The 27842-nt window shown below is 44.4% G+C and overlaps 1 protein-coding gene across 3 annotated transcripts in view; it reads left to right on the plus strand.

The window, feature by feature from the left end:
* Nucleotides 1-27842, plus strand: part of aatkb (apoptosis-associated tyrosine kinase b) — a 456234-nt gene that overhangs the window by 359317 nt on the left and 69075 nt on the right. For all 3 annotated transcript variants that reach the window (XM_060844816.1, XM_060844815.1, XM_060844817.1), the window contains one exon: nucleotides 18797-18876. In XM_060844816.1, coding sequence (XP_060700799.1) covers nucleotides 18797-18876 — 80 coding nt within the window. The remainder of the gene's footprint in view (nucleotides 1-18796; nucleotides 18877-27842) is intronic.

A 27842-nucleotide genomic window follows, 5' to 3' on the forward strand; every position in this document is an offset into this window, starting at 1 on the left:
CCCTTCCAATTTAGGTGCAACCCATCCTTCTTGTACAGGTCATTTCTACCCCAAAAGAGATTCCAATGATCCAAAAAAGTGAATCCTTCTCCCAGACATCAGCTCCTCAGCCATACATTCATCTGTTCTATCCTCCTATTCCTGCCCTCACTAGCTTGTAGCACCAGGAGTAATCCAGATATTACTACCTTGAGGACTTCCTTTTTAAATTTCTGCCTAACTCTCTGTAATCTCCCTTCAGAGTCCCAACCTTTTCCCTTCCAATGTCGTTGGTTCCAATGTGGACAATGACATCCTGCTGGCCCCTCTCCCCCGTAAGAACATTCTGCACCCTCTCTGAGACATCCTTGATCCTAGCACCAGGGAAACAACACACCATTCTGCTTTTTTCTCTGCTGGCCACAGAAACGTCTGTCTATACCTCTGACCTATAGAGGTTTACAAAATTAAGAGGGGCATGGATAGGATAAATAGACAAAGTCTTTTCCCTGGGGTCGGGGAGTCCAGAACTAGAGGGCATAGGTTTAGGATGATATAAGGGAAAGATATAAAAGAGACTAAGGGGCAACTTTTTCATGCAGAGAGTGGTACATGTATGGAATGAGCTGCCAGAGGATGTGGTGGAGACTAGTACAATTGCAACATTTAAAAGGCATCTGCATGGGTATATGAATAGGAAGGATTTGGAGGGATATGGGCCGGGTGGGACTAGATTGGGTTGGGATATCTGGTCGGCATGGACGAGTTGGACTGAAGGGTCTGTTTCCATGCTGTACATCTCTATGACTCTGTAATGATAAGGTGAACAAATGATCGACTTATGTTCAAGCTATAAGGAGATAGGTCTGATTCTAAAGGATTTCAAAGGGTATAGGGCAAAAATGAGAACAGGGCACTGAGTTGGATGATCGGCTATGATCATATTGAACTTTCTAGGAGACTCGAAGGGCTGAATGGCCAACTGCTGTTCCTATTTTCCATGGTTATGTCAATCTTAATGCTGTCCATACGTGGGCAGCTACCAAGAACCAAAGACTTGTTAGGGGATGCTAAAAGAGTGCAGTTTGCCCCAGTCTCCACCAACCCTGATTGCTTCCCCCGCTGGTAACTGGGTTTCTATTTCACCCTCAGCTCTCGGACTCTCTGCCTGATGACCTGACCCAAACTGGCAGTGAGCAATCCACTGAAGGAGCCACCGTTTCTCTTAAAGTTGAGATGCCCAAGTTACTGAGCCTGTTACGACAGAAGGGCATGATCTCTGCTCCCTGCTGAGTTGTGAGGCACAGAGCTAGCCCAGAGGAGATAACTGGTCACTATTCACTAATCCCTATGCTCCTCAGGGCTATCGCCTGGTGGAAGGTATCTCCTGGGAAACCAATCTTTGCCACAAGGCACTGTGTCTTTGGAAACAAAATGAAGTGCAAATTGATTTATTTTAAAAGAGGTAAATTAGAAATTGGATTCCAAGAATGTCTGTTTCTCTCCCTTGCTTACGTTAAAGATTAAAGAGAAATTCTCCTCTTGATCTCATTTGTTTTGCTTTTAGTTGGCCAACCATATAACAGCTTGTCAACATTTTACTCCAACAGAATACAATTCCAATGCAATGTTGTTGAACTGGGAACACAAAAAAATGTCTTAAGGCAATTTGGCATCCAGGATATAGGTCCAATTCCACTGACAAGGCCTCTTGCAGAACCTTATCTATATGTGGCCACTTGAGCCTTCAAGCCTGCTCCACTATTCAACAGGATCATGGCTGACCTAATTAGTTCACACTATTGCCTACCCTGATAGCTTTCATCCACGTGTTTTATCAAGAATCAATCTACTTTCTACTTTAAAATTTTTCAAGGCCTTTTGGGAAGGGTGTTCCAAAGCTCACAAACCTCTTCAGCCCCTGGAGAAACTTTGGGGTGATGTCACAGCACTACACATCACTGGGTATAAATATCATAGTGTGGGTGGAGTTAGAACACACTGACAAAATCTCACTTGAAGGCACACTGGAATATGACTCTCTGAAAGATAGACAGAGTGCACATAAACTTAAACACTCAAAGAAGATGATCAGTTCTTACCTAATGGTATATGTTTGTGACATACAATAGTAGTCAGCATGAAGGTATAATGGATAGTGTTACTTTGATATTCAAGACTGAACGCTTCCGTTAACTTTGCTTTCTCCATAACAAGTGTGCTTCATACTTAAACATAGTGTGGCATTAGCACATGACAGAAGCTAGATTAGAGTGGTCCTGGAAAAGCACAGCAGGTCAGGCAGCATCCAAGGAGCAGGAGAATCAACGATTCAGGCAAAAGCACTTCATCAGGACTCTGGTTTCCAACATCTGCAGTCCTTGTTTTTACCTACATGACAGTAGCTGGCAATCAAAGTGGGATACACAACCTAATCTCTGTCAGAATTGTTGGAAAGAATTCTGAACCATTGGGAAGGTGAGCTGTGAGAATGATGCAGAGATGCTTCAATGTGTTTTGGACAAGTTGAGTGAGTGGGAAAATGTATGGCTAATGCAGTATAATGTGGATAAATGTGAGGTTATCCACTTTGGTAGCAAAAACAAGAAGGCAGGTTATTATCTGAATGGTGATAGATTTGGAACAGGAACAATGAGACTTGGATGTCCTTGTATACCAGACACTGCAAGTTAAAATGCGGGTGTAACCGGTGGTGACAAAGGCAAATAGTATGTTGGCATTCAAGAGGATTAGAGTACAGGAGCAGGGATGTCTTGCTGTAGCTTTGGTGAGACCACACCTGATATATTGTATGCAATTTCGATCTTTTTATCTGAGAAAGAATGCTCTGGTTATACGGAGAGTGCAACAAAGATTTACCAGACTGACTCCTGGGATGGCAGGGCTGGTGTATGAAGACAGAATGGATTGATTAGGATGATGTTCACTACAGTTTAGGAGAATGGGGGAGGCGGGAATTCTCAAAGAAATCTATAAGCTTAAACAAGACTAGCCAGCACAAATACAGAAAAGATTATCCTGATGACCAGGGAATTTAGAACCAAGGGGTCAGTATAAGGGTTTTCGGGCTGAGATTAGGAGAAATTTCCCCACCCAGAGAGTGGGGAGCCTGTGGAATTGTCTGTCATATGAAGTAGTTGAGGCTAAAACATTGAATGTTTTCAGGAAGGAGTTTGATGTTGTCCTTAAGGCTAAAAGGATTCAAGGTTTGTGCGAAGATTTGTAGCTCGGGTGCTCGTTGTTGTGGTTCTGTTCGCCGAGCTGGAAGTTTTTGTTGCAAACGTTTCATCCCCTGGCTAGGCGACATCATCAGTGCTCTGGAGCCTCCTGCGAAGCACTTCTTTGATGTTTCTTCCGGTATTTATAGTGGTCTGTCCTTGCCGCTTCCGGGTGTCAGTTTCAGCTGTCCGCTGTAGTGGTTGGTATATTGGGTCTAGGTCGATGTGTTTGTTGATGGAGCTAAAAGGATGTGGGGAGAATCAGGTCCTCAGAAATGAGGCAGACCAAGTGGAAAACATCAAAGTGGGGGAGCAATTGGGAAATAGCAATCATAATACTATCGGGTTCAATATTAAGTTGGAAAAGGATAAAAATCAGTCAAAAACTAAAATCCCAAACTAGAAAAGGACAGACTTGAGGGACTTTCAACTAAAAGTTGAATTGGAGTGGATTGATTGAAAATGCATTTTGGTGCATAAAACAGTGGATGAAAAATGGGAGACTTTCAAAAGAGAAATAAGTACGGGGTATCCAAATCTCGAGCAGCCTGGATGACTAAGAGTATTGATGAGAAAATAAGGAAGAAAAGTTGCATACGGAATAATAATCGCAGGACTATAATAGAGGAAGAGTATCTCAAATGTAAGAGAGGCTCAGGCTAGAATAAGGAAGGAAACCATGGCACACTGCACTAAAACAAGTAGTAAAATGTTATTGAAACCTATTAATGGGAAATGGTTAGTGAAGGATAGAGTGGGGCCCATATGGAATAAGCTGGGTAAGCTGCTCACTAAACCAAAGGGTAAGGCAGAGATGCTAAATGAATACTTTGCTTCTGTCGTTACCAAATTAGAAAATAGTGACAATGGCCCAGTTGAAAACGTGGGTTTTGAGAGCAATGGAGCAGTAGAGTGATAGATGGAAAGAAGGTGCCAAAGAGACTGGCAGCTCTCCAGGTAGAGCAGTCGCCAGGTCCAGATGGGATGCATCCTAGATTGCTGAGAGAGGCAAGGGAGAATATTGTGGAAGAAGTTTCCAGGCTATTCTAAATATAGTTTTAGTCCCAGGGGACTGGGGGATCACAAATGTGAGACCATTGTCTAAGAATGGGGCAAAGGTTAATTGAGGAAACTACAGAGCTGTCAGCTTGACATCAATAATGGGAAGACTGTGAGAGACCATTATATGGGATAAGATAAATGTACATCTAGAAAAAAATAGGTTAATCCTAGACATAAACACAGCTTTGTCAAGGGCAGGTCATGTCTGACAAATTTCATTGAATGTCTTTGAGGTGATATAGGTAATGGATGAGGGTAATGCTCTGGATGTGGTATATTTTGACTTTCAGAAAGCATTTGATACAGTGTCACATGGCAGGCTGGATAGCAAATTAAAAATGTTTGGGATTGATGGGTACTTGGCAGCATGGATTAGAAGTTGCTAAAAGATAGGAAATGGGGGATGGTATAAATGGGCATTTCTCAAACTGGAAATGAATGAAAAGTGGTGTTCTCTAGGGATCGGTGTTGGGACCTTTTCTTTCTAATTTATAAAAATAATTTGAAGATGGGTGTTGAGGGCAAAATCTCTAAATTTGCAGATGATACTAAGCTGGAGAGAATAATGAATTGTGAGGATGACGCTGAACAACTTCAGAGGGACATTGACGAGTTGGCCAAAAGGACAGATGAGTTTCAGTGGAAAGAAATGTGAGGTAATGCATTTTGACAGAAGAAACATGGAGAGACAATACAAGCCTCAATGGTACAGGAGGGGAGTACGGGAACAGAGGCACCTTGTGTCTATGATTTGCTGAAGGAGGCTAGACAAGTTGAAACAGTTATTAAGATGGTTTGTAGAATCTTAGGGTTTATAAATAGTAGCATAGAGTATAAAAGTGAGGAAGTAATGCTACACCTCTACCACATTTGGAGTTTTACATTCAATTCCAGTCACCTTATTTAAGGAGGGATGTTAAAGTCCTGGAGGGAGTGCAAAGGAGATTTAGTTGAGCGATACCAGAAATGAGGTATTTTAGAATGCGAAAAGATTAGAGAAATTGGGCTTGTTCTCCTTGGAGCAGCGAAGAGTAAGAGGGGACCTCATGAAGGTATTCAAAATGATGAACAATTTTGACAGGGTGAAGAAAGATATCCTGTTTCCACTGATTGGTATGTCAGTAACTAGGGCTCACAATTTCAAGATTGTCAGCAAGAGAGCTAGGAGTGAGATGAGGAGAAATTTCTTTACTCAGAGAGTTGTTAGGAATTGGAATGCACTGCCTAGGAGACTAGTGGAGGTGGACTCCATGGGAGGTTTCAAAAGAGGGCTGGATATATATTTGAAAGTTCTGAATTTAGAGGGTTACAGAATGGGACGAGCTGGGAAGTTCTTTTGGAAGCCAGTACAGATGTGGAGGGTCAAATGGCCTCCATGTACACTGTAAAATGCTATGCATTTCCTTGAAAATCCAGAAAAGTGAATAGAAATACAAGAGAATAGATTCAGATGGAGACTTGTGTTATACTTAAAAAATAACTTAAGGTAAGCACTTGAACATGATGGCAGCCATTTTCCCCAATGTTTAGGAGTAACATAGTCTCCTCTTGATCTTCTTCAAAAGGAGTGTGAAATTATTCACACAAGCCCCACACTGGGATTCTCTGAACTGCTAAACCTTTGACATTTCCTATAACTTTGAACCAAGCATGTTTCCACTTCCTTAACGTGTTCAACAGATTTTATTGAAAACAGCTCTTAAATAATGAACCCTTCCATGTTTCATTTTATGTATTTCAACAACACTGAAATAAACTCTCAAACTACCTGTCTGTTTTCTAATTGGATATTTAAAGGCAGCTTTCAGGACTAACTACCAGAGAGATAAAAAGGATGGTGGCACATATTTTGTGACATTAATTAGATTAGACTTACAGTGTGGAAACAGGCCCTTCGGCCCAACAAGTCCACACTGACCCGCCGAAGCGCAACCCACCCATACCCCTACATTTACCCCTTACCTAACACTACGGGCAATTTAGCTTGGCCAATTCACCTGACCCGCACATCTTTGGACTGTGGGAGGAAACCGGAGCACCCGGAGGAAACCCACGCAGACACGGGGAGAACGTGCAAACTCCACACAGTTAGTCGCCTGAGTCGGGAATTGAACCCAGGTCTACAGGCGCTGTGAGGCAGCAGTGCTAACCACTGTGCCACCGGCAACACTCAGTGTCATTGACCCTTTGACACTGGCAGCAGCTTAATTAGATTAGATTAGATTAGACTTACAGTGTGGAAACAGGCCCTTCGGCCCAACAAGTCCACACCGACCCGCCGAAGCGCAACCCACCCATACCCCCTTACCTAACACTACGGGCAATTTAGCTTGGCCAATTCACCTGACCCGCACATCTTTGGACTGTGGGAGGAAACCGGAGCACCCGGAGGAAACCCACGCAGACACGGGGAGAACGTGCAAACTCCACACAGTCAGTCGCCTGAGTCGGGAATTGAACCCGGGTCTACAGGCGCTGTGAGGCAGCAGTGCTAACCACTGTGCCACCGTGCTTCTGGAGTCTATATGCACACAGTTCAACACATCAATTAGAGGCTTTTCCTTGACCTTGCACTTTACAATAAGGCTCCTTACTAAGTCACCCTAGCTTGCAATTAATTGAAAATCATTAAATTCTGTACAAAATTAATCTCATGGTCATGTCCATCTAAAAGGTTATATCTTTTTGATGTTATTAAGGTGTAACTGGGTTTTAAGCAGGTACTATGTTCAAAACTATTAATAAACATCCTCCCTGCTCCCGAAAAAAGCTAATGTTACATTTGTGCAATGTCAAAATTCTCCATCACGTTAAATTCCACATACAGATTCTATGTTAAGGTTTATTTGTCACATTTCAGCTTTAATCCCACGTGCACATCCATTGCTCATTTCACAGTCTGTGAAATGATATTAAAATGAAAAGGATAATCATAACCTGGTTTGCTGTCTGGGAGTATTCTTCAATGTGATTGGCTGCTTGTCTTTTCTCTGTGCCATCACCACTGCTGGAGGCCAGAAGGTCCCTTGGTTTGGTGACAGATTCGAACTAAAGTTGGAAAAAAAAGGTTAATTCATGTTATATGGATCAATAAATCTTCTTGGGTAGCTTTTCTTTGCAATCATCAGTGAGTGTCATTGGCCATTGTCTTATGGGATCTCATCCAGTGTAGAGATGCATAATGAGTGAGGCTCCTGGGCAGGTGAACATTGTAGTGGACTTGACAATCTCCTTCCACATCTAGCTGTTCAAACCTGCCCAAACCTATGTCTCTGGCTATAAGACATCTATCAGGGATGGGCTTGGGTAGCCTTCATCCAGTTTTGATTTGTCACTCATTAGCAATTTTATTCTGAAGCTGTGGAAGGATGATGCTGACTCTCCAGAGTGTTTCTCTATGCTCAGGGATGAGGCAAGCTGTTGTTAGCGTGGATAGAATTTAATTGTGTGTAGGTTGTACTGAATTCACCTGGATATTCAATATGGAAGGATTCCTCCTGGAAAAACAAAAACAAAAGAGAATTATTATTATACTGGGTGGGCGTATTGAGTCACAAGTTACTAGGAACCAGTACTGAACCTTTAGTTTGCAGAGGATTTGTACTCTCAGCTCGAGAGCTTTCTATGACCAATACAACATTAGATACAAACATGCTCACATGCTCCTGATACCTGTCTCCCATCAGTGGAACTTTGCTGCAGAGATATTATTTTTTTCCCATGTACTAACTGCATAATGGAAATAATTTATCTGCTCTGCAATGATTTCCAAGTAAATCACAGCTTTTTACAATTTTCTATACCACTTGTCCTATTTGTTCCTGTCAGATCTATTTATACTTCCAATCTGTTTGCTTAGTCCTCTCACCCTGAAACAGAAAGGATAATGTTTCACACATTGTAGAAGAGGCAAACGAGAAACTTTGATACATTACATAAAAGACAATGACAAATCAGAAGATAAATTATTAATCGGTGTGAAGAGATTCTTCTTCTGTTTTTTTCTCTGTCTTATCTTTCTCTGGTTCTCCACTGCCACTATGATCCTCTGAAATTCCCTTTCTAGTTTCATCTTCTTTCCATGACTATACTGTACTGTCTCCTCTTGTGTCTTACTTTATTGGAATGAAAACATCACTCATTGACAACTCATTACTTCCCTCAGTCTTTCCCTTCCTCCTGCAGTCTTGCAGATCATCACAATCAAGTCTGCCACCACTCAGTCTCTGCTAGTAAAAGCAAAATGCTGTGGGCACTGGAAATCAGAACCAAACACAGAAAATGCTGGAGAAACTCAACAGGTCTGGCAGCGTCTGTGGAGAAATAAACCAAGTAAACATTTTGAGTCCAGAATGAATTGTGGATGGCATGGTGACTCAGTGGTCAGCACTGCTGCCTCACCTGGGACCTGGGTTCAATTCCACCCTCAAGTGACTGTCTACATGGAGTTTCCATATCCTCTCTGTGTCTGTGTGTGTTTCTGCTGGGTGCTCCAGTTCTCCCCCCTCGGTGCAGGTTAGGTGGGTTAGTCATGGTAAATGTAAGGTTATAGGGTGGATGCTCTTCAGAGGGTTGGTGCAGACTTAATGGGCTGAATGGCCTCTACCTTATATCCCTTTATCAGAATTGCAGAAGAAGCCGACTGGACCTGAAACACTGACTCTGTTGCTCTCTCCACTGATGCTGACACACCTGCTGAATTTCTCCAGTATCCTCTGTCTTTGTCTCAATCTCTGTTACTTAGAACTGCACAGCACAGAGAGAAGCCATCATTGTGCCTCCTCTTAACTAGAAGCAACCCATTAGTCCCATGACCTTTCTCTTTCATAAAACACTGCAATTGTTTTCCCTTCCTAGTATCTGATTGGTTCTAGATGCTGTTGTGTAAAGGTTGCCTCAGTCAAACAGTGATTATAATTTAACAGCAGTTCCTTGACTAAGAAACCCATTGGACAGGACATGAAAATTGCGATATCATTGCAGGTATTTTCTCTTTTTGCCTGCATTACAGGCCATGGACTTTCACCTAATTTGATTCTGTCTAAACCTTGCACTGTTTGCGCATTTGTGCTTCATACTGAGCAACTAAATGTTCTATATTTATTCATGAGACCAAAGCAGGAAGTGTGCAATCAATTCCTCATATATCAAGATGTATTACTTTTAAAAAGGCCAAACTAAAGTGTGATCAACTTTGCTGAAAGGGCTGCATTTAAATGGATTTCAATCCACATGCATTACTGCGAGTCAATATAATAAAACCTTTCAAACTATAATGTCGTCGTCTGTTAATCCTCTTGTGAGAAAGTAACATACAGTAGCTCTTTGTTGAACACTTCAGAGGCTGTAGTTTTGTATTTTCACCATCCTCCTGGAAAGATCAGTGTGAATCCCTGGAAGGATTTACAAGATGATTAGCAGACTGACAGCCACAATGTGACCGCTTTGTTATCCAACTCGTGATGTTAGTTCACTCCCAATAGTCAAAGGTATTTTCGTGCACACGGAGTCGATGGTTAGCAGAGCAGCTGAGCAACTACCCACTTCCATCAAATATAACAGGAAAATTTTATCTTCATCCATAATTCAGAGCCATTTTCTGGGACATTATGGGGTGGGAGTCCGAATTCAACAGGGTGGGGTCAGGCTGCCAGTGAGTAGAACAGTTAGCATCTGTGGAGGGATCAGGGAGATGAATAGTTAAATATTGGTTAATTAAATACTTTGGGCATCGTTTAATTAAATACATAGAGTAGAGGTTATGTTATAATGTGCATTCATCAAAATGAATTTGCTTTAAAGTGATAGATAAATTGGGGGTGCTATTTCTACAACACAAACGTTTAAAATGTGTGTTGGCTGTAACACGATTACAGCGCCAACACTTTGAACACTGTCTCTAAAGTGTGATTTTTTTTATAACATGGGGTTGCACAAGAACGCAATCATCACGTTTTGGAAAAACTGACTGTACTTTTGCAGAGAGAATGTCCACTTTTATACTTCAGGCCTTCTGTGATAGTTGGGTGCCACTGGGGCTGGACTACATACTTGCTCTCCAATACCCAATTTTAATTAAAGTTTGCGAAGCTTCATTTTGAGTTTTCCTTTCTTTACAATATCCCTTTAAAGAGCTGTCTCCTGGTTGTTTGGTTTAATTTGTTTCAGTTACTTTCACTAGAATAGTATCAAAAGAGACTTATTTGTCAGACTATCTCTGTGGTATAAGTCTGGCCCTCTGTGACTGGTAGGCACCACAGGGGACTGGAGTGCAAAACCAAGACCAAATTTCAAATCTCATTTGTGAATTGACATTTGCTACAATATCCCCTGTCATATTTTAGTTGGGATTTCTTTGGTTTAATTATGCTACAATCCCAACTGATGGTGATAATGCTTAACACAAGCAAATGGAGTTAACATCTTTTGTGAAAGGAAAATCATGCGTGACAAATTTGCTAAAGCCCTTTGAGGATATCACAAACAGAGTTGATAAAAGAGATCCAATAGATGTGGTGTAACAAAATCAGATAGTGCTGCAGAAACTCAGCAGGTCCAGCAGCATCTGCAGGAAGAAAGCAGAGTTAATGTTTTGAGTCCATTGATGCTTCTTCAGAACAGTTGATGAGGAGTCCCCCAACTTGAAATGTTAATCCTGCTTCCTTTTATGTGGATACTGCCAGACCTGCTGAATTTCTCCAGCAATTTCTGTTTCTGTTTCAGATCTTCAGCATCTCCAGTTTTTTGTTTTACCACAGTCAATGTAGTGTGTTGGATTTCCAGAGGGCATTTGCTAAGGTGCTACATAAAAGGCTATTGTACAGGATACAAGCTGAAGGTTTTGGGAGCAATGTATTAACAAGGATTGGGGATTAATCCCAGAAGGTTGGGATTAATGTCCTTTTTGGATTGGAAAGATGTAACACATGGTGTGCCGCAAAGATCAATTATAAGGACTCAATTATTTATTATTTGCATTAATGACTAAGAGGAGGAGGCAGAGAGTACTGTATCTAAATTTGCTATGAATAGAAAAATATGTGAGAGGGCATGTCAATTAGCAAGGGGTTATAAATATGTTGAGTGAGTGGGCAAAGACTTGGTAAATGGAGCTTAATGAAGGAACGTATGAAGTCGTGTAATTTGATAGGAAGAATCATAAGGTAGGCTATTCTTAAATAGATAAAAACTTCAAAAATGTGCAGTACAAAGGAATCTGGGTGTTGTGTGAGAAACACAGGAAGTTAGTGTGCAGGTTCAGCAAGTAATTAAAAAGGCAAAATTGAATTTTGGCCTTTATTGCTAGAAAGTTGAAGTTTAAAAGCAGGGACATCTTCTTACAACTGTACAGGGTGTTAGTGAGGCCACACCTGTAGGACTATGTTCAGTGTTGTTTCCAATATGTAAGAAAGGATATACCGACATTAGCGTTTGGTTAGCTCGGTTGGCTGAACAGCCAGCTTGCAAAGTAGTTTGATAGCAACAGTGCAGTTTTCAATTCCTGTATCTGCTAAGATCACCGTAAAGGTCCCACCTTCTCAATCTCTTTCCTCACCTGAATCATGATAACCCTCAGGTTAAAACCAAAACCATTAGCTCTCTGTACTGGGAGAGTGGGACTCTGCTGACTTTGCTTTTATTTTAGGACAGTTCAAAAGAGATTCACCAGACCAATTCCTAGAATGAAGGGGTTGACTTATCAAAAGCAGCTAAATAGCTTAGGGTTTAGTCATTAGAGTTTAGAAGAATGAGGGGCGATGTTATTAAAGCGTACAAGGTACAGTCTGACAGAGTCGATGCTGAGAAGAGTACGGCCTGACAGGATCGAGGCTGAGAAGGATACAGCCTGACAGGGTCGAGTCTGAGAAAGGTATGGCCTGACAGGGTCGAGGCTGAGAAGGGTACGGCCTGACAGGGTAGAGACTGAGAAGGGTACGGCCTGACAGGGTCGAGGCTGAGAAAGGTACGGCCTGACAGGATCCGAGGCTGAGAAGGGTACGGCCTGATAGGATCGAGACTGAGAAGGGTACGGCCTGACATGGTCGAGGCTGAGAAGGGTACGGCCTGACAGGGTCGAGGTTGAGAAGGGTACGGCCTGACAGGGTCGAGACTGAGAAGGGTACGGCCTGACAGAGTTGAGGCTGAGAAGGGTACGGCCTGACAGGGTCGATGCTGAGAAGGGTACGGCCTGACAGGGTCGAGACTGAGAAGGGTACGGCCTGACAGAGTCGAGACTGAGAAAGGTACGGCCTGACAGGGTCGAGACTGAGAAGGGTATGGCCTGACAGGATCCAAGGCTGAGAAGGGTACGGCCTGACATGGTCGAGGCTGAGAAGTGTACGGCCTGGCAGGATCGAGGCTGAGAAAGGTACGGCATGACAGGGTCGAGGCTGAGAAAGGTACGGCATGACAGGGTCGAGGCTGAGAAGGGTACGGCGTGACAGGGTCGATGCTGAGAAGGGTACGGCCTGGCAGGGTAAAGGCTGAGAAGGGTACGGCCTGGCAGGATCGAGGCTGAGAAAGGTACGGCATGACAGGGTCGAGGCTGAGAAGGGTACGGCCTGACAGGGTCGATGCTGAGAAGGGTACGGCCTGACAGGGTCGAGGCTGAGAAGGGTACGGCCTGACAGGTTTGAGGCTGAGAAAGGTACGGCCTGACAGGGTCGAGGCTGAGAAGGGTACGGCCTGGCAGGATCGAGGCTGAGAAAGGTACGGCCTGGCAGGGTCGAGGCTGAGAAAGGTACGGCCTGGCAGGGTCGAGGCTGAGAAGGGTACGGCCTGACAGGGTCGAGGCTGAGAAGGGTACGGCCTGACAGGGTCGATGCTGAGAAGGGTATGGCATGACAGGGTCGAGGCTGAGAAGGGTACGGCCTGACAGGGTCGAGGCTGAGAAGGGTACGGCCTGACAGGATCGAGGCTGAGAAGGGTACGGCATGACAGGGTCGAGGCTGTAAAGGGTACGGCCTGGCAGGATCGAGGCTGAGAAGACATTTTCTCTTTGGAGAGAATCTCAAGCTGGGGAACAATTACAGAAAGTGGAGCTGAAGGAAGCTGTTCTCTCAGAGGCTAGTGCATGTTGGAATTCTCTACCCCAAGAGAGTAGTGGAGGCTGCGTCACTGAAAGTATTTAATGAAGGCGGTGGATAGATTTTTGAAATATCAGGGGAGATGGTGGTTGCGTTGAAAGAAGGGCTGAGGCCTTGAGGCAGACAAGTCAAGATCTTTTGGAGTCCACTTGTTTCAGGCCATCTGCAAAAGGCTACACTCCAGGGTTTGGAGAGTATAGTCACTGCACAAAATTACATTGTAATTTAAATCTCCATATTTCACTTGGGTCGCTAGTCTTTCATTCCAATGCCCCTTTAATAGGGTTGTTGATTACAGTTAAATCATTGATTTGTTTTAATTTAGTTTAATTGATTTCATTTGAAGATAACATTAAGAAAAACTGTTGGGGCATTGATTTGTTGCTAGTTAGGAAGCAGACTCATGTATTCTGTGATCAATTCTGTTACCAAGGAAATTGCACGCGTTTCTACGTTGCTACATAATCAACTGGCTTGTGATTGGATCGTCAATTAGCTCTGATGGTGCTAGATGCAGGAAAGGACCAGGTAACCGGACACACAGACAGACAAGGGATACAGGGGCATGGGCTTGCTCAGACACACACATACGCATGCACAATGTGTTGATGCAGACAGAGAACAAGCAGGTGGCTGAAATGATAGTTACATGAAATTAAGAGAGGTGTAACAAAAGGTACAAAGGACACATGAATCATTGAGTTGATGCGAACACAGACAAGACAGGTCTGACATGGGACTGGGAAATCCCAGCTCCACTTGGGATTGTTGAGATGAGGTGTGAATGCACTAACCCTGCGCCAGCTACGTGTTTAAGGACTGCAGATGCTGGAGATCAGAGTCGAGAATGGGATGCTGGAAAAGCACAGCAGATCGGGCAGCATACGAGGAGCAGGAGTATCAACATTTTGAACAAGAGCCCTTTTCATAGAGTTTAGGGCTATCGAAGTGTGATGTCTAGGCAAACTCCTGTATTTAATCGGTCAATATTCTCTGGTGGCCAGCACCTAGATTTGTCTTTCAAGGGACAACTGGTTGTTATTATCAAAAAAATATAAAACATACTTGATTGGGGAACTGGAAGGAGCAGCAGTGCCCCCTTTTGGCTATACATTAAACGGCAAGCCACATCTTGCCTGTGACTGCCCTTGCCTGATCCTCCATCCCTGCTCCATCCGGTCCTGGGTATGTGGGTTAGAGGAGGTGGGGCACGGTCCTGGATGCTTCACTATCTTCCTGCTGGCTGGTGCCTGAGTCCTGAGGGATGGCTGGGTATCTCCACCACACTATCCCACTGCTGTGAGAAAACCCCTTTCCCATGGCTGTCTCGTCGAGCTGTTGTTTGCTTTGGGGTTTCGCAAGAGGCGAGAATCCTCCTGCTGTACCGGGCAGACACTATCGTCAGTTCTGTGCCTGGGGAGTTGCTGAGGTTTTCAGCCCTGATTCAGCATGGCCTACAAGGACAGATGGGAACCTTGGACAGATAGGTTGTTGGAGTAGAGGAAGCTAACGGTAGAGGGGGTCCAGAACAGTAGCCACACTCGACAAGAGTCTACAGAAAGGTGGCCCAAGTCTGAGACATGGTAGTATTTAGTGTTTCTGAGCGAATATGTTATACTACGCTCATCTCAGGCTCCGTCGACACAAAGCGACCGACTCATTGCCGTTTGTGCTGAAGAGTTGCCAACTCCAAGTTGTGACCAGGACGGAGCTGTTGCCCAGGCTACCAAAACAAAATTCCCACAGGACCCTCAGATCTGGCAGAGCAGGGACCCTTTCAGCACAGCAAATCGCAAAGCCAGTGCCAGTATGCCCAATGTTCTTTCCTCTTCTGCATTACCTTGTTATGCATTGGATTTTGAACCATCAAAGCTGTTAACAGCTTCATGATGAAATAAAATTGCGGCATAAGAAAGCATTATCTAAAGAGCATTGGTTAAACTAACTGCACGTTCAATGAAGCTTGACCACTGCACTTCACATTCCACTAATTGTGAGGTTTTATATAAAGTGCACTGTGGGAATAGCCATTGTGGAATGCAAATCAACACCGGTTTGTTTAAGATGTAATCTGCAATATTTGTTTGAATCCCTCTTCCGTAATCATCTTCCTGCTTTTGCTGTATGTGACATTTGCTGACTTGAAAATGACTTGTCTGACCGCCGAGGAGAGGTGAGAAAGGGCAACAGATATTTCACTGGCGTCACACGCAGTTGCTGCCTGTTGATGCTTTCATACTGGGTCCAAACAGGCTGGGCTCGGAAATTTAAAGGATCCTGTTTGGCCGAGCCAATGTTGCTAGTTTGCAGGTTCCACCAGGGAACTGAGAGCATTGTCTAGAAGTTTTAAAAGTCTCTGTAAGGCCTGTGAATAGGCAGAACATTGTCTACGACAGAGAGACCGCTGCACTGCCAAACGTGCTCGTTTTTCAAATGAGATGAAGCCTGGTGGAGGTAAAAGATGTGCTGGCACTATCTGAAAGGGCAGGGGAGTTGCATAGACCTGGCGATGGACTTATCCCTTTCTGCAGATGATACCAAAATTGATGGTGGAGTGACCAGTGGATGGTGAAGAAGGCTATCTCAGAGTGCAACCAGACCGTAATTAGGTGGGCCAATGGGCTGAGGAGTGGCTGACGGAGTTTAATTTAGATAAATGTGAGGTGTTGCATTTTATTAAGGCAAACCAGGGCAGGATTTATCCAGTTAATGGTAGTGGCCTGGAGAATGTTGCCAAACAGAGAGACATAGAGTTGCAGATTTATTTCCCTTGAAAGTGGAGTCGCAGGTTGTCAGGGTGACGAAGAAGGTGTTTGGTATGTTTGCCTTCATTGGTCAGTGCACTGAATATAGGAGTTTGGAGGTCATGTTGTGACTGTACAGGACATTGGTGAGACCACTTTTAGAATACTGCGTATAATTCTGGTTGCCCCTCTATAGAAAGGATATTGTCAATCTTGAGAAGCTGTAGAAAAGATTTACAAAGATGTTGCTGGGACTGACAGGTTTGATCTAGAGGGAGGGATTGAATAGTCTGGGGCTGTTTTTCCTGGAGCAGCAGAAGCTAAGGGGTGACCTTATAGAGGTTCATAAAATCATGAGGGACATGGATGGGATAAATAGACCATGTCTTTTCACTGGAGTGGGGGAGTCCAAAATTAGAGGGTGTAAGTTTAAGGTGAGAGGGGAAAGATATGAAAGAGACCTAAGGGGCAACTTTTTCACGCAGAGGGTGGTGCATGTATGAGACAAATTGCCAGAGGCTGGTACAATTGCGACATTTAAACTACATCTTGGTGAGCACATGAATAGAAAAGGTGTAGAAGGAAATGGGCACAATGCTGGCAAGTAGGTCTAGATCAGATTGGGATGTTTGGTTAGCACAGATGAGTTTGACTGAAGGATCCCTGTCTGGGGTACAGTCAAACTGGTTATAATTACTGTCTAGCCTCTGCCCTCACTTAGTTAACATTTGCTCCGGATAAAGCATTGTTCATTCCCAGCATGTGAGCATCACTGGTCAGGCCAGCATTTTATTAACCATCCCTAACTGTGTCAACCACATTGCTGTGGGTCTGGAGTCACGTGTAAACCAGACCAGGTAAGGACAGCAGTTCCCTTCCCTAGGTGGGTTTTCCAATAACCAGCAATGATTTCATGGTCATCATTAGAACTCCTCCTTCCAGATAGTTATTGAATTCAAATTCCACCATCTGCTGTGGCAGGAATCAAACCCGGTCCCCGGAATATTATCAGGGTGACGAGAATTCATGGATCAGTGATAAACTAATCCTGCATACGCAGACATGCGCGCGCACACACACACACACACACACAAACACACAGACATGCACACACACACACACATGCGCACACACACACATGCGCACACACACACACACACACAAATACAGACATGCACACACACACACACAAATGCACACATGCACACACCCACAGACACACCCACAGACACACACACAGACACACACACATGCTCACACACACAGACTCACACAAACGCGTGCGCGCACACACACACACACAGACTCATACACATGCACACACAGACACACATGCACACACACACATTCACACACACGCACAGACACACACACAGATACACACACATACACACACATGCACCCACAGACACACACACATGCACACACAGACACACACGCATACATACAGACATGCACACACACACCCACAGACACACACATGCACACACACACAGGCTCACACAAACGCACACACATGCACACACACACAGACACACACACAGACTTATACACATGCACACACAGACACACACAGACTCACACACACGCACAGACACACACACATACACACACATGCACACACAGACACACACACATGCACACACAGACTCACACATGCACACACACAGACACACACACCTACACACATGCACACACAGACACACACAGACTCAGACACACGCATACACACACACACACACACACACACACACACATATCCAGTATTAGTCAGTCTGTGTTGATTAGAGATGGTGGATTGTACCATTCCTGCTTGGGGATGCTTGGAGATTCGGTGACAATGCCAAAAGGCTTTTCAATAAATCTTTCAAAATTTGTGGGCAGACGTTAACACCTTCCAAATAATCTCTGTCTGATATATCTGTGTGGAGGTTTACACGTATATATTATGCATTGATATGAAATGTATAGAGACATGGGTGAAAGTATGTATAGATATAAGAGGAATATCTAAGATTTGCTTCACTGCATTGTATCACTATGAATGAAAACTCTCTTCTCTATACTTGGTTATTCATTGCCTGCTGCCCTGTTAACAGTAGGATGAGAATGTTCAGCATGTTGTGATGATATTGAAAATTATGCAAACCTATCTTTATTAATTCAGAGCAGTTCTGATGTTACTGGAATGTTGGAATTGTTTTATGTCCTCCAGCCAGCCAAGCGACCACAGCTCCGCAAGTTACTGACAAAGAATTTATTTCTTTCAGTAAGTCAGCATGTGCTCGCAATCCTTGCACTCAGTAATTTGCAGGGGTGGAGAATGCCAATGCGAGGAGGAGAGTTACCACAGGGGTCACATCTTTTCCCAGTAAACAACTTGTTTACCTTGGCTCTGAAGCTGGAGTGAGCAGCAGCTATTTCTCTCTCTCTCTCTCTCTCTCTCTGAAGTTGCACAATTTCTGCTTCCTGCTGCATGCTGTCCAACATTGTTTTTCCACTTCACTTGTCAAGAGGCTCTCAGTGAAGAAGACAGTGGTGGATAAGCGTCTCTCTCTCTCTCTCTTCATCATGGCAGACAATATTCTGTAACCTCCTGCAGCCTTGCGAAAGGATTATTGATGAAGAACAGAAGGAGGTGGAGATGCCAGTGATAATCTTGTTGTTTATATGTGTCTATTCGCAGGGCACTTCCTTCATCAGACTGACTTGGGTCGTCAAAGCCTCCTCTACTTAAAAGAGGCAGGCAGCAGTTGGTTTGGAAAGGTCAGTAGATCTCTTTATTTTTAAACTTGCCGCTGTTTAACCCCTCCTTTAGGGCTTCACGAATGACTTTAACGTTCCCCCCTCCCCCACCGCACAGCAGGTATTAAAACACAACAGCTGGTAGTTAGCTCAGTAAAAGGGTGCTTTATATTAGTGTTTGATCAGTGGGTGATTTAAATTAATGATTGCTTTCAATTCAAAAACCACAGAAAGCATTAGACATTGTCCAACTTGGGATAGTTTGTCAATTAATATTGTTTCAAAGTTATAGCTGCTAGGTCGGGCTTGACTCGTTAATTCAGATAGACAATAACATTGGCTGCCCATTTTAGAGAGCCTGATTGAAGAGAAAAAGGGCAGTGAGTATTAATATTCCTCTTTTAAAATCAGAATCTGAGACCAAATAATTTAGAGCTTAGTTGCAGTTTGTTTAAAAGGCAAAAGGTGTTGAATCTAGTATCAAGCCTGGCATTTTGATGAACTCCGTGAGGTTACGTGTTCCTCAGTGGGAGACATTAGCAAATATGTGGATGGAAGTGACCCACTGAGTGAAAGTGGTCATAAGGGGTAAAACAGAAAATAGTGGAAACACTCAGCAGCTCCTGTAGCATCTGGAGTGGGAAACTGAGAGCTGAAGCTTATAGTTTTATGGATAAGTCCGACTTGGGTCATGTTTTTGGTGGGATTTTCACTGTGAGGCCTTGTGGGATTTTTCACTGACATCATACCAAATTCACCACACTCATTACCTGCTGTGCCCCTGTGGCATCCTTCACATCTGATTCCATCACCCCCTCCCCCCCCGCCCCCATCTTACCGTGCACCATTTCCATAACAGTGGTCGCTATCTGTCAAAACACCAACATCCTTTGTGCCCACGCCATCTTTAAGAGCCAATCGTGCACCTGGACAAGCTCCATTAGTTCTGAACTGCCCTGCACCCAGCTGTGGCAGAGAGGAGGAGTTTGACACCTCGCTTTACAGGCCCCAATCCTGGAGGGCCCACCAGACAGGATGGGACGGACAGCCACAACACCAGGCTATGTCCAGTTCTGGTATGAGGCTTCTACCCAGGTTGGAGCAGTCTTATCCTGGAAGAATGCCCAGCAATGTTGGGAGGAGGGCAATGTCCTTCTCCACTCTACCAGGGTAGATTCTACCATTTCTCTTCCATACCTCCCTCCCGTGGGCGGCATGGTGGCACAGTGGTTAGCACTGCTGCCTCACAGCGCCAGAGACCCGGGTTCAATTCCCGACTCAGGCGACTGACTGTGTGGAGTTTGCACATTCTCCCCGTGTCTGCGTGGGTTTCCTCCGGGTGCTCCGGTTTCCTTCCACAGTCCAAAAGATGTGCAGGTCAGGTGAATTGGCCATGGGAAATTGCCCGTAGTGTTAGGTGAAGGGATAAATGTAAGGGTATGGGTGGGTTGCGCTTCGGCGGGTCGGTGTGGACTTGTTAGGCTGAAGTGCCTGTTTCCACACTGTAGGTAATCTAATCTAATCTACTTACTCTCTGTCTCTGTGGCTGTGCCCAGCTCCCACCAAGGCTCATGTTGTACCACCCTCCCTATTATCAGTGACATCCTCTCTCCCTTCACTCACTCTCACCCACTCCAACACTCAACACCACTGACTCTGTGTGCCCTCTGCGCTGCCAACTCTCTCACTCAGGACACCATCCCACTTGCACCAACAGTGCCAGCTGTGCCTTTGACTTTCAGTCTCCATAATAGTTGTCTCTCTCTCTCTCTCTCACATACCAGTCCACAACAGGGCAAAAAGAGTCAATCAGGAGGTGGGCTGTCCCTTGATGAGGACACGGTGGCTCAGTGGTTAGCACTGTTGCCTCACAGAGACAGGGAGCAGGTTTGATTCCAGCCTCGGGTGACTGTCTGTGTGGAGTTTGCACATTCTCCCCGTGTCTGCATGGGTTCCCTCCGGGTGCTCCGGTTTCCTGCCAAAAACATGCGGGTCAGGTGAATTGGCCAGGTTAAATTGCCCATAGTGTTAGGTGCATTAGTCAAAGGGAAATAGATTTGGGTGGGTGACTCTTCGGAGGGTCGGTGTGGACTAGTTGGGCTGAAGGGCCTGTTTCCCACATTATAGGGAACCTAATCTAATCTAGGAGAGGATGCTGACTCTGATTGCCCTGAGTAGGTCCTGGGCTGTTATTGGAGACTGCCCTTGTCTTTCTGTGCCTGGGTGTCCTGAGCAAAGGCTTGACCGAGACTAGCTGGCCCATTGGCAGTGTTGAACTGCACAGTAGTACTGTGGCTGGCTAAGGGGACAATGTGCAGAAAGACAAGGCAAAGCAGGGATGCTGTAAGCATGTTCAGGTGTGTGAGTACTGGAGAAGTGAGAACTGGGTGTGTAACCCTGGACACACAGTCTCTTTGCTGCAGCGTCATAATGATAGCCACTGGTGCAGCCTGAGGTACAGTCTTGAGGTGAGAAGGGTCCTGTATGGGGATTGGAAATGTCCCATGTAGGGTGCCAGAGGCTGGCGCATTTCAAATGCCAACATCCATAGATGTGGGAGGTGTGTGGCCATTGCCCACACAGCGTGCCCTGACTTCCAAAGCAGAGGTGGCCTGAATAAACACTGAGCTGAATCCACAGCTGCCCACATTGGTTTTCTCATTGAGTTTTCCCAATGTCTAGATTGTTTGGTGAGTTTGGTGAAAGGGGAGGCTGAATATCAGTGAAGTTAGAACAAGGCATAAGATTCTGAAACAAAATCAGCAAGTGCTGGAGAAACTCAGCAGTACCTGCGGAGAGAGAAACACAGTCAATGTTTGGAGACCAGTGACGCTGTGGGAACCTGCTCGTTGCTACCAACTTAGGTCTGTGATCTTTCTGCAGCCCATCTGAGCTCAGGGGAAAGGTCCCTGAGCTAAAACAGAGACCACAATCCTTTCTGAGGTTTTTGTTTTAATTTCAGATTTTTAGCACTCATAGCGTTTCACCTTCATAATGACATTTGAAAGTGTTTTTCTGCTTTTAATTGGCAATTTCCTCTCGTGCCCAAATATGGTCTCTCAGCCTAGTCTGAATCATAATTGCCCTCTCATGGCGTCTAAGTCCTTGTTAAGGGGTAATGAAGACTCACTCACTATGCAGTTTGGAGAAAGTGAGGACTGCAGATGCTGGAGAGTCAGAGTCGAAAAGGGTGGTGCTGGAAAAACACAGCAGGGCAGGCTGCATCCAAGGGGCCGGAGTGTGGACGTTTCGGGCATCAGGAATGTGGAGGGGGAAGGGGACTGAAAGATAAATAGGAAGGTGGGGTTGGGGCTGGGGGGGAAGGTAGCTGTGAAGGTGATAGGTGGATGCAGGTGGGGGGTGATTGTGATAGATCAGTGGGGAGGGTGGAACAGATAAGTGGGAAGGAAGATGGACAGGTAGGACAGGTCAAGAGGGCAGTGCCCTGGGACCTTTCAACTACATGGTATCAACGTGAACTTCACCAGTTTCCTCATCTCCCCTCCCCCACCTCATCCTAGATCCAGCCTCCAACTCAGCACTGCCCTCTTGAACTATCCCACCTGTCCATCTTCCTTGCCACCTGTCGACTCTTCCCTCCCCACAGACCTATCACTATTACCCCCCACCTGCATCCACCTATCTCCTTCCCAGTTACCTTACCCCCAGCCCCACCCCCACCCTCCTATTTATCTCTTAGCTCACTCCCCCTCCACATTCCTGATGAAGGGCTTATCCCCGGAACGTCGACTCTCCTGCTGCTCGGATACTGCCTGACCTTCTGTGCTTCTCCAAGTGTGAGATATAAGTGAAGTCCGGTTTTATAAATTGAGCCTGTACCCTATGAGTTTGTATACAATGAAGAAAAAATTAAGGTGTTGTACTGAGCACAGATCCCAGACAGACAGCTAACGCTGGATTCATTACGGCATTGTATTTTCGAAAAGGCAGCTTGTGCATAAATATTTCATTGAATGCATGTCTTTTGAAAACAAAATTAAAATTTTGTTTTTAGTCATTTATTTCTTTGCTGACAATCTAGGTAATATCTATCCTTTGCACGTTAATATGCAGTTGTAGGTTCAATGATATTGTGTTGCTTCAGGAGACTTAGTTGAGACCAAAGTTTCGATGACTGGCTGGTCAGGACAAAGTTGTAGCTCCATACCCCATACCCCCATGTGTTTGCATTCTGATTCCAACATTTAAGCACCTCAGTGTGAAGCTGGGTTTTGGTGAAATTTAATTGTGCAAAGCCTAATTGAAATTGTTGCTGGAGAAAGTGAGGTCTGCAAATGCTGGAGATCAGAGCTGAAAATGTGTTGCTGGAAAAGCGCAGCAGGTCAGGCAGCATCCGAGGAACAGGAGATTCGACGTTTCGGGCATAATGTCTTGATTAAATGCCCAACCCAAAAAGTTGAGGAATACGAGAGCACCATTGCTCATATTGTTTAGTTAGCTTAGTTGGTTGGCAGCTGCTTTATGCAGAGTGATGCTAACAGCAGAGATTCAATTCCTGTACTGACTGAGGTTACCAATGAAGAACTCTCCTTCTCAATCTCTCCCCTTGCCTAAGGCATGGTCACTCCCAGCATGGTTGCCTTTGTCTTTCTCTAATGAGAGTGCAGCCCCCCGATCCAGGAGACAAACAGTGACTTTTCCTTTATGGTTGAGACTGTACAGACTCTATCAAAGTAAAATAGTCCCCACTGCCATTTCTATTAAGGCTTTTGTTATATTTACAATAAAAAGATAAATGATATATCCAGGACTTGCAGAATCCAGAACCTAAAATGGCTGCACCAACTTTTCCCACTTTCATCCATCTACCACCACAAGTATCACAAACTCAGGTTTTTTTTAGAACATAGAACATTACAGCGCAGTACAGGCCCTTTGGCCCTCGATGTTGCGCCGCCCTGTAATACTAATCTGATGCCCATCCCACCTACACTATTCCATGTATGTCCATATACCTGTCCAATGACGACTTAAATGCACTTAAACTTGGCGAATCTACCACCGTTGAAAATGTGTTGCTGGTTAAAGCACAGCAGGTTAGGCAGCATCCAAGGAATAGGAAATTCGACGTTTCGGGCATAAGCCCTTCATCAGGAATGAGGAGAGTGTGCCAAGCAGGCTAAGATAAAAGGTAGGGAGGAGGGATTTGGGGGAGGGGCGATGGAGATGTGATAGGTGGAATCTACCACCGTTGCAGGCAAAGCATTTCATACCCTTACTACTCTCTAATTTGAAAGGTATTCTCATCCTGGGAGCCAGACTCTAAATTCCATTTTTTAAATTAAGTCTTGGAAATCTTTTATTCAGTTTTTCAGAATTTCACAGTCGTTGCCAGGCAACCTGCTGTTGGGCCTGTGTTAGGATGGCCTTTTCCACCAACCAGCCTCCATCGAACTCAGGAAGCACAGCTGCACTCTGGACAAATCCGAACAGATAGTTGTTGTGCCATGAGTGTTGTCGGAGTTCTTTTGGTAGATGAATGAGCTTCAGAAATTAAATACCCTCTTCATAAAACTTGTATATAACAGACAGAGAAAACATTCGCAAAAGGTTATTTCTATGTTGCTGAGTTTATTTGGAGTTTGTTAAATTATATTCACCGTAGTTTTCAAGTCCTTCCATGGCCTTCTCACCCTCTCCCTTTCTGTCTTTGTCACTTCATTTAGCAGCCTCACAAACTACAAAATCTCCTCCATCTTCTAATCTTGACTTCCTGAGTGTTCCTGACTTCCATTGCTAGACTATTGGCAGTTGAGCCCACAGCTGCCAAGTCTTTTAGCTCGGAAGTCTGCTCCCTAAACCTCACCTCCTCTTTTGATGGACCTTATGCTCAACCATCCAAATATAATTTTATGCAGCTCAGTGTCAAATAATTATTCCTGTTTAGCTCATTTTACTGCACTAAAGGTGATAAATCAATACGAATTATTGTTAAATTACATGCTTGCTGCAAGCTCAGAAAATAAGGTGTGATTTGGACACTTTATGGCTTAAATTCACAAAAACAACATTGCCAGGCCAGAACAGTAGGCAACTGAATCTTGAGAACATTTTGTCCAAAGCCAAATACAGGGTTTAATGGCTGTATATCAGGATTGTTCAGTTCTCTTAGCTCTGTTTGTTTACTTGGGATATTTCGATTGAAGGAAAACAATGGGTTGTGTTATCTGCAGCCCTGATGATTAAACTCATTGTTGAACTGCTAGACTGCGTAGTTTCTCATTTCAACCCACATCCCGATCAGTGTAGGTCAAAGTTAGAATTTGCATTCATTATATTTCAAACAAAAAGTATTCTCTGAATACTGATATATTATCTAGCTTTTATTGACAGTCACATATTTTACTGTAATGTTTGGATGTCACATTTCATTCACTTTGTGATGTCTGATAAAAATAGTAAGGAATATGGAGGAAAATAATATGTAGAAAACACAAGGGCTGCAAAATGTGTGGGATCACGTTCTCTCACACTCTGCTGAATCAGAACTAGATCGCTGTTACTTCACTGTCGCTGAGTCCAACCCCTGGAATTTCCCCCCTCATGGCACTGAGGGTTTACCACTGGACAGCAGCAGTTCAAGAAGGTGGTTCAACCATCACCATATCGCTCACATGGAATCAAAACATACAGTCACAGAATTGTTACAGCACAATAAACCAGACCTTGAGATGCATCATGCCCTTGCTGGCAATGCTAAGAGACAGTTGGGTATGACCCCTCTCCACCCTGTCCCCACATTCCTGCACATTCCTCCTATTTTAGAATATTTAGAAATAGAGAGAAATTTATAGAATGGAAGGATTCGTTTTGACTGCGCAGCTGATAAATGAACTACCCAATAATCCCATTTTCCATCATTAGCTCCCTATCCCTGGAGGTTATGGCGTATTTCCAGATGACCAACGCATTTTCAGGCAGTCAGGTCCAGACCCCTACTCACCCCCACTTTAATCTTTCTCCTCCTGTATTTGTTTTAAATCTATCGCCCCTAGTCACTGACCTCTCTGCTAAAATAATTTGGCTATTTGCATTCATTTTATCAAGGTCCCTCACAACTTTTGTAGACCTTAATCAGATTCCCACCTCAGCCACCTCTCTTCCAAGGAGAAGAACTTCAAACTATCCAATACTTCCTCACAGCTGCATTTTGCTAGAAGTGGAAACATCCTGGGAAATCTCCTCTGCACCTTTTCTAATGCAGTTAGATCTTTTCCGTCATGAAGTAACCAGAACCGCACATAGTGCTCAAATAGCGGCCTGGTTAAAGATTTAGACAGTCCCAGTGTAATTTCCATGTGCCTTTGTATTCTATATCTGGGCTAATAAAGGAAAAGATTCCTTGTGCTTTCATTATCACCTCCTGCCCTGCTCTGTTACCTTCAAATATATGTGGACATTCACTCCAACATTCCTCACTTCTTCTGAGTAATCTCCCACTAATTGTGTTTTCCTCTGCCTTGATTGGCCTCTCCGAGTTCACCAGCTCTCCTTTCTCTGAGTTGAATTCCTTTTGTGTCTTTTCTACCCACTTGATCAGCCTATTGATATCTTCCTGCTGTCTACCGCTGTCCTCCTCACTACAAACCATGTGGCTTGTTTTTGCGCTGTCTCTAAACTTCTCAAAGATGCACACCACATCTATGTCCAATGCATTAATATATTTCACAGAAAACAGGGGATTCAGCACTGTTGAACTCCACAAGTAAGATCTCTCCAGTCACAAAAACACTCAGCGACAGTTCTCCCTTGTATATTGCCACTGAGCCAAATGTGTATCCAGCTCGCTATATTTCCCTGATCACATGGCTTAATACTTTTTTAACCAGTCTGCCATGTTAAAAGCCTCACTAGAATCTATGTGGCTCACATCAATCATACTGCCCTGATCAATCTTCCTTGTTGCCTCCTCAAAAAAATTCAATCAATTTAATCAGAAACATTTCATCCTTTAACAAGTCCGTGCTGACTGGCTTTGATTAATCCGTGCCTTCCTACACGACAGTTTGTCCAATAATTCACCGAGAACAGAGGTTAGACTGACTGGATTAGCAATCCTCTAGCACTTCACCACCATCTTGTATATAGACATATAAAAGAAAAATAAGGTATTTTGAGTTGTGTTTCTTGGATTCTCTCCTCCACAGTTCTTTTTTTTTAGATTACTTACAGTGTGGAAACAGGCCCTTCGGCCCAACAAGTCCACACCGACCTGCTGAAGCGCAACCCACCCATACCCCTACATTTACCCCTTACCTAACACTACGGGCAATTTAGCACGGCCAATTCACCTGACCCGCACATCCTTGGACTGTGGGAGGAAACCGGAGCACCCGGAGGAAACCCACGCAGACACGGGGAGAACGTGCAAACTCCACACAGTCAGTCGCCTGAGTCGGGAATTGAACCCGGGTCTCAGGCGCTGTGAGGCAGCAGTGCTAACCACTGTGCCACCGTGCCGCCCACGGTGAAGTGTCACTGGACTCGAAGAGTTAATTCTGTTTTTTCCCCCGTGGATGCTGCCAGACCTGCTGAATTTCCTTTTTCTGTTTCTCCTGCACATTTACTTGAACACTGAGGTGCTGCAGCATGCTTGGAATTAAAGGAACAAGTTCTGATGGATATTTACAGTGAAATCCCAGGTTCTTGCTGTCAAAGGCAATCGCTGTTTTCTGAACCTCGCTTTGAGTCTAAAGGGCAGGTATATGGGAAAGGGAGCTTTGGTTTTAGTGCAGAACAGCAGACCGCTTTGAACTGCAATTTGTGAGCAGGTTTGATCAGTTTCTATGAGGGCAGCTCACAAACTATCATAGATTCTAGAACAGGATGTCCATTCCCCAAGAAATCAAAGTTTTTCAAATTCACATTATCATTTTCACAGAAAGAAAGAAATTACATGTGTCACGAATATATCACCAGCTGATATATCCATCGCAAATATTCCACACGAACCCAGCTGATAATGC

The sequence above is a fragment of the Hemiscyllium ocellatum genome, chromosome 25, assembly GCF_020745735.1.
Source record: "Hemiscyllium ocellatum isolate sHemOce1 chromosome 25, sHemOce1.pat.X.cur, whole genome shotgun sequence".
NCBI lineage: Eukaryota > Metazoa > Chordata > Chondrichthyes > Orectolobiformes > Hemiscylliidae > Hemiscyllium > Hemiscyllium ocellatum.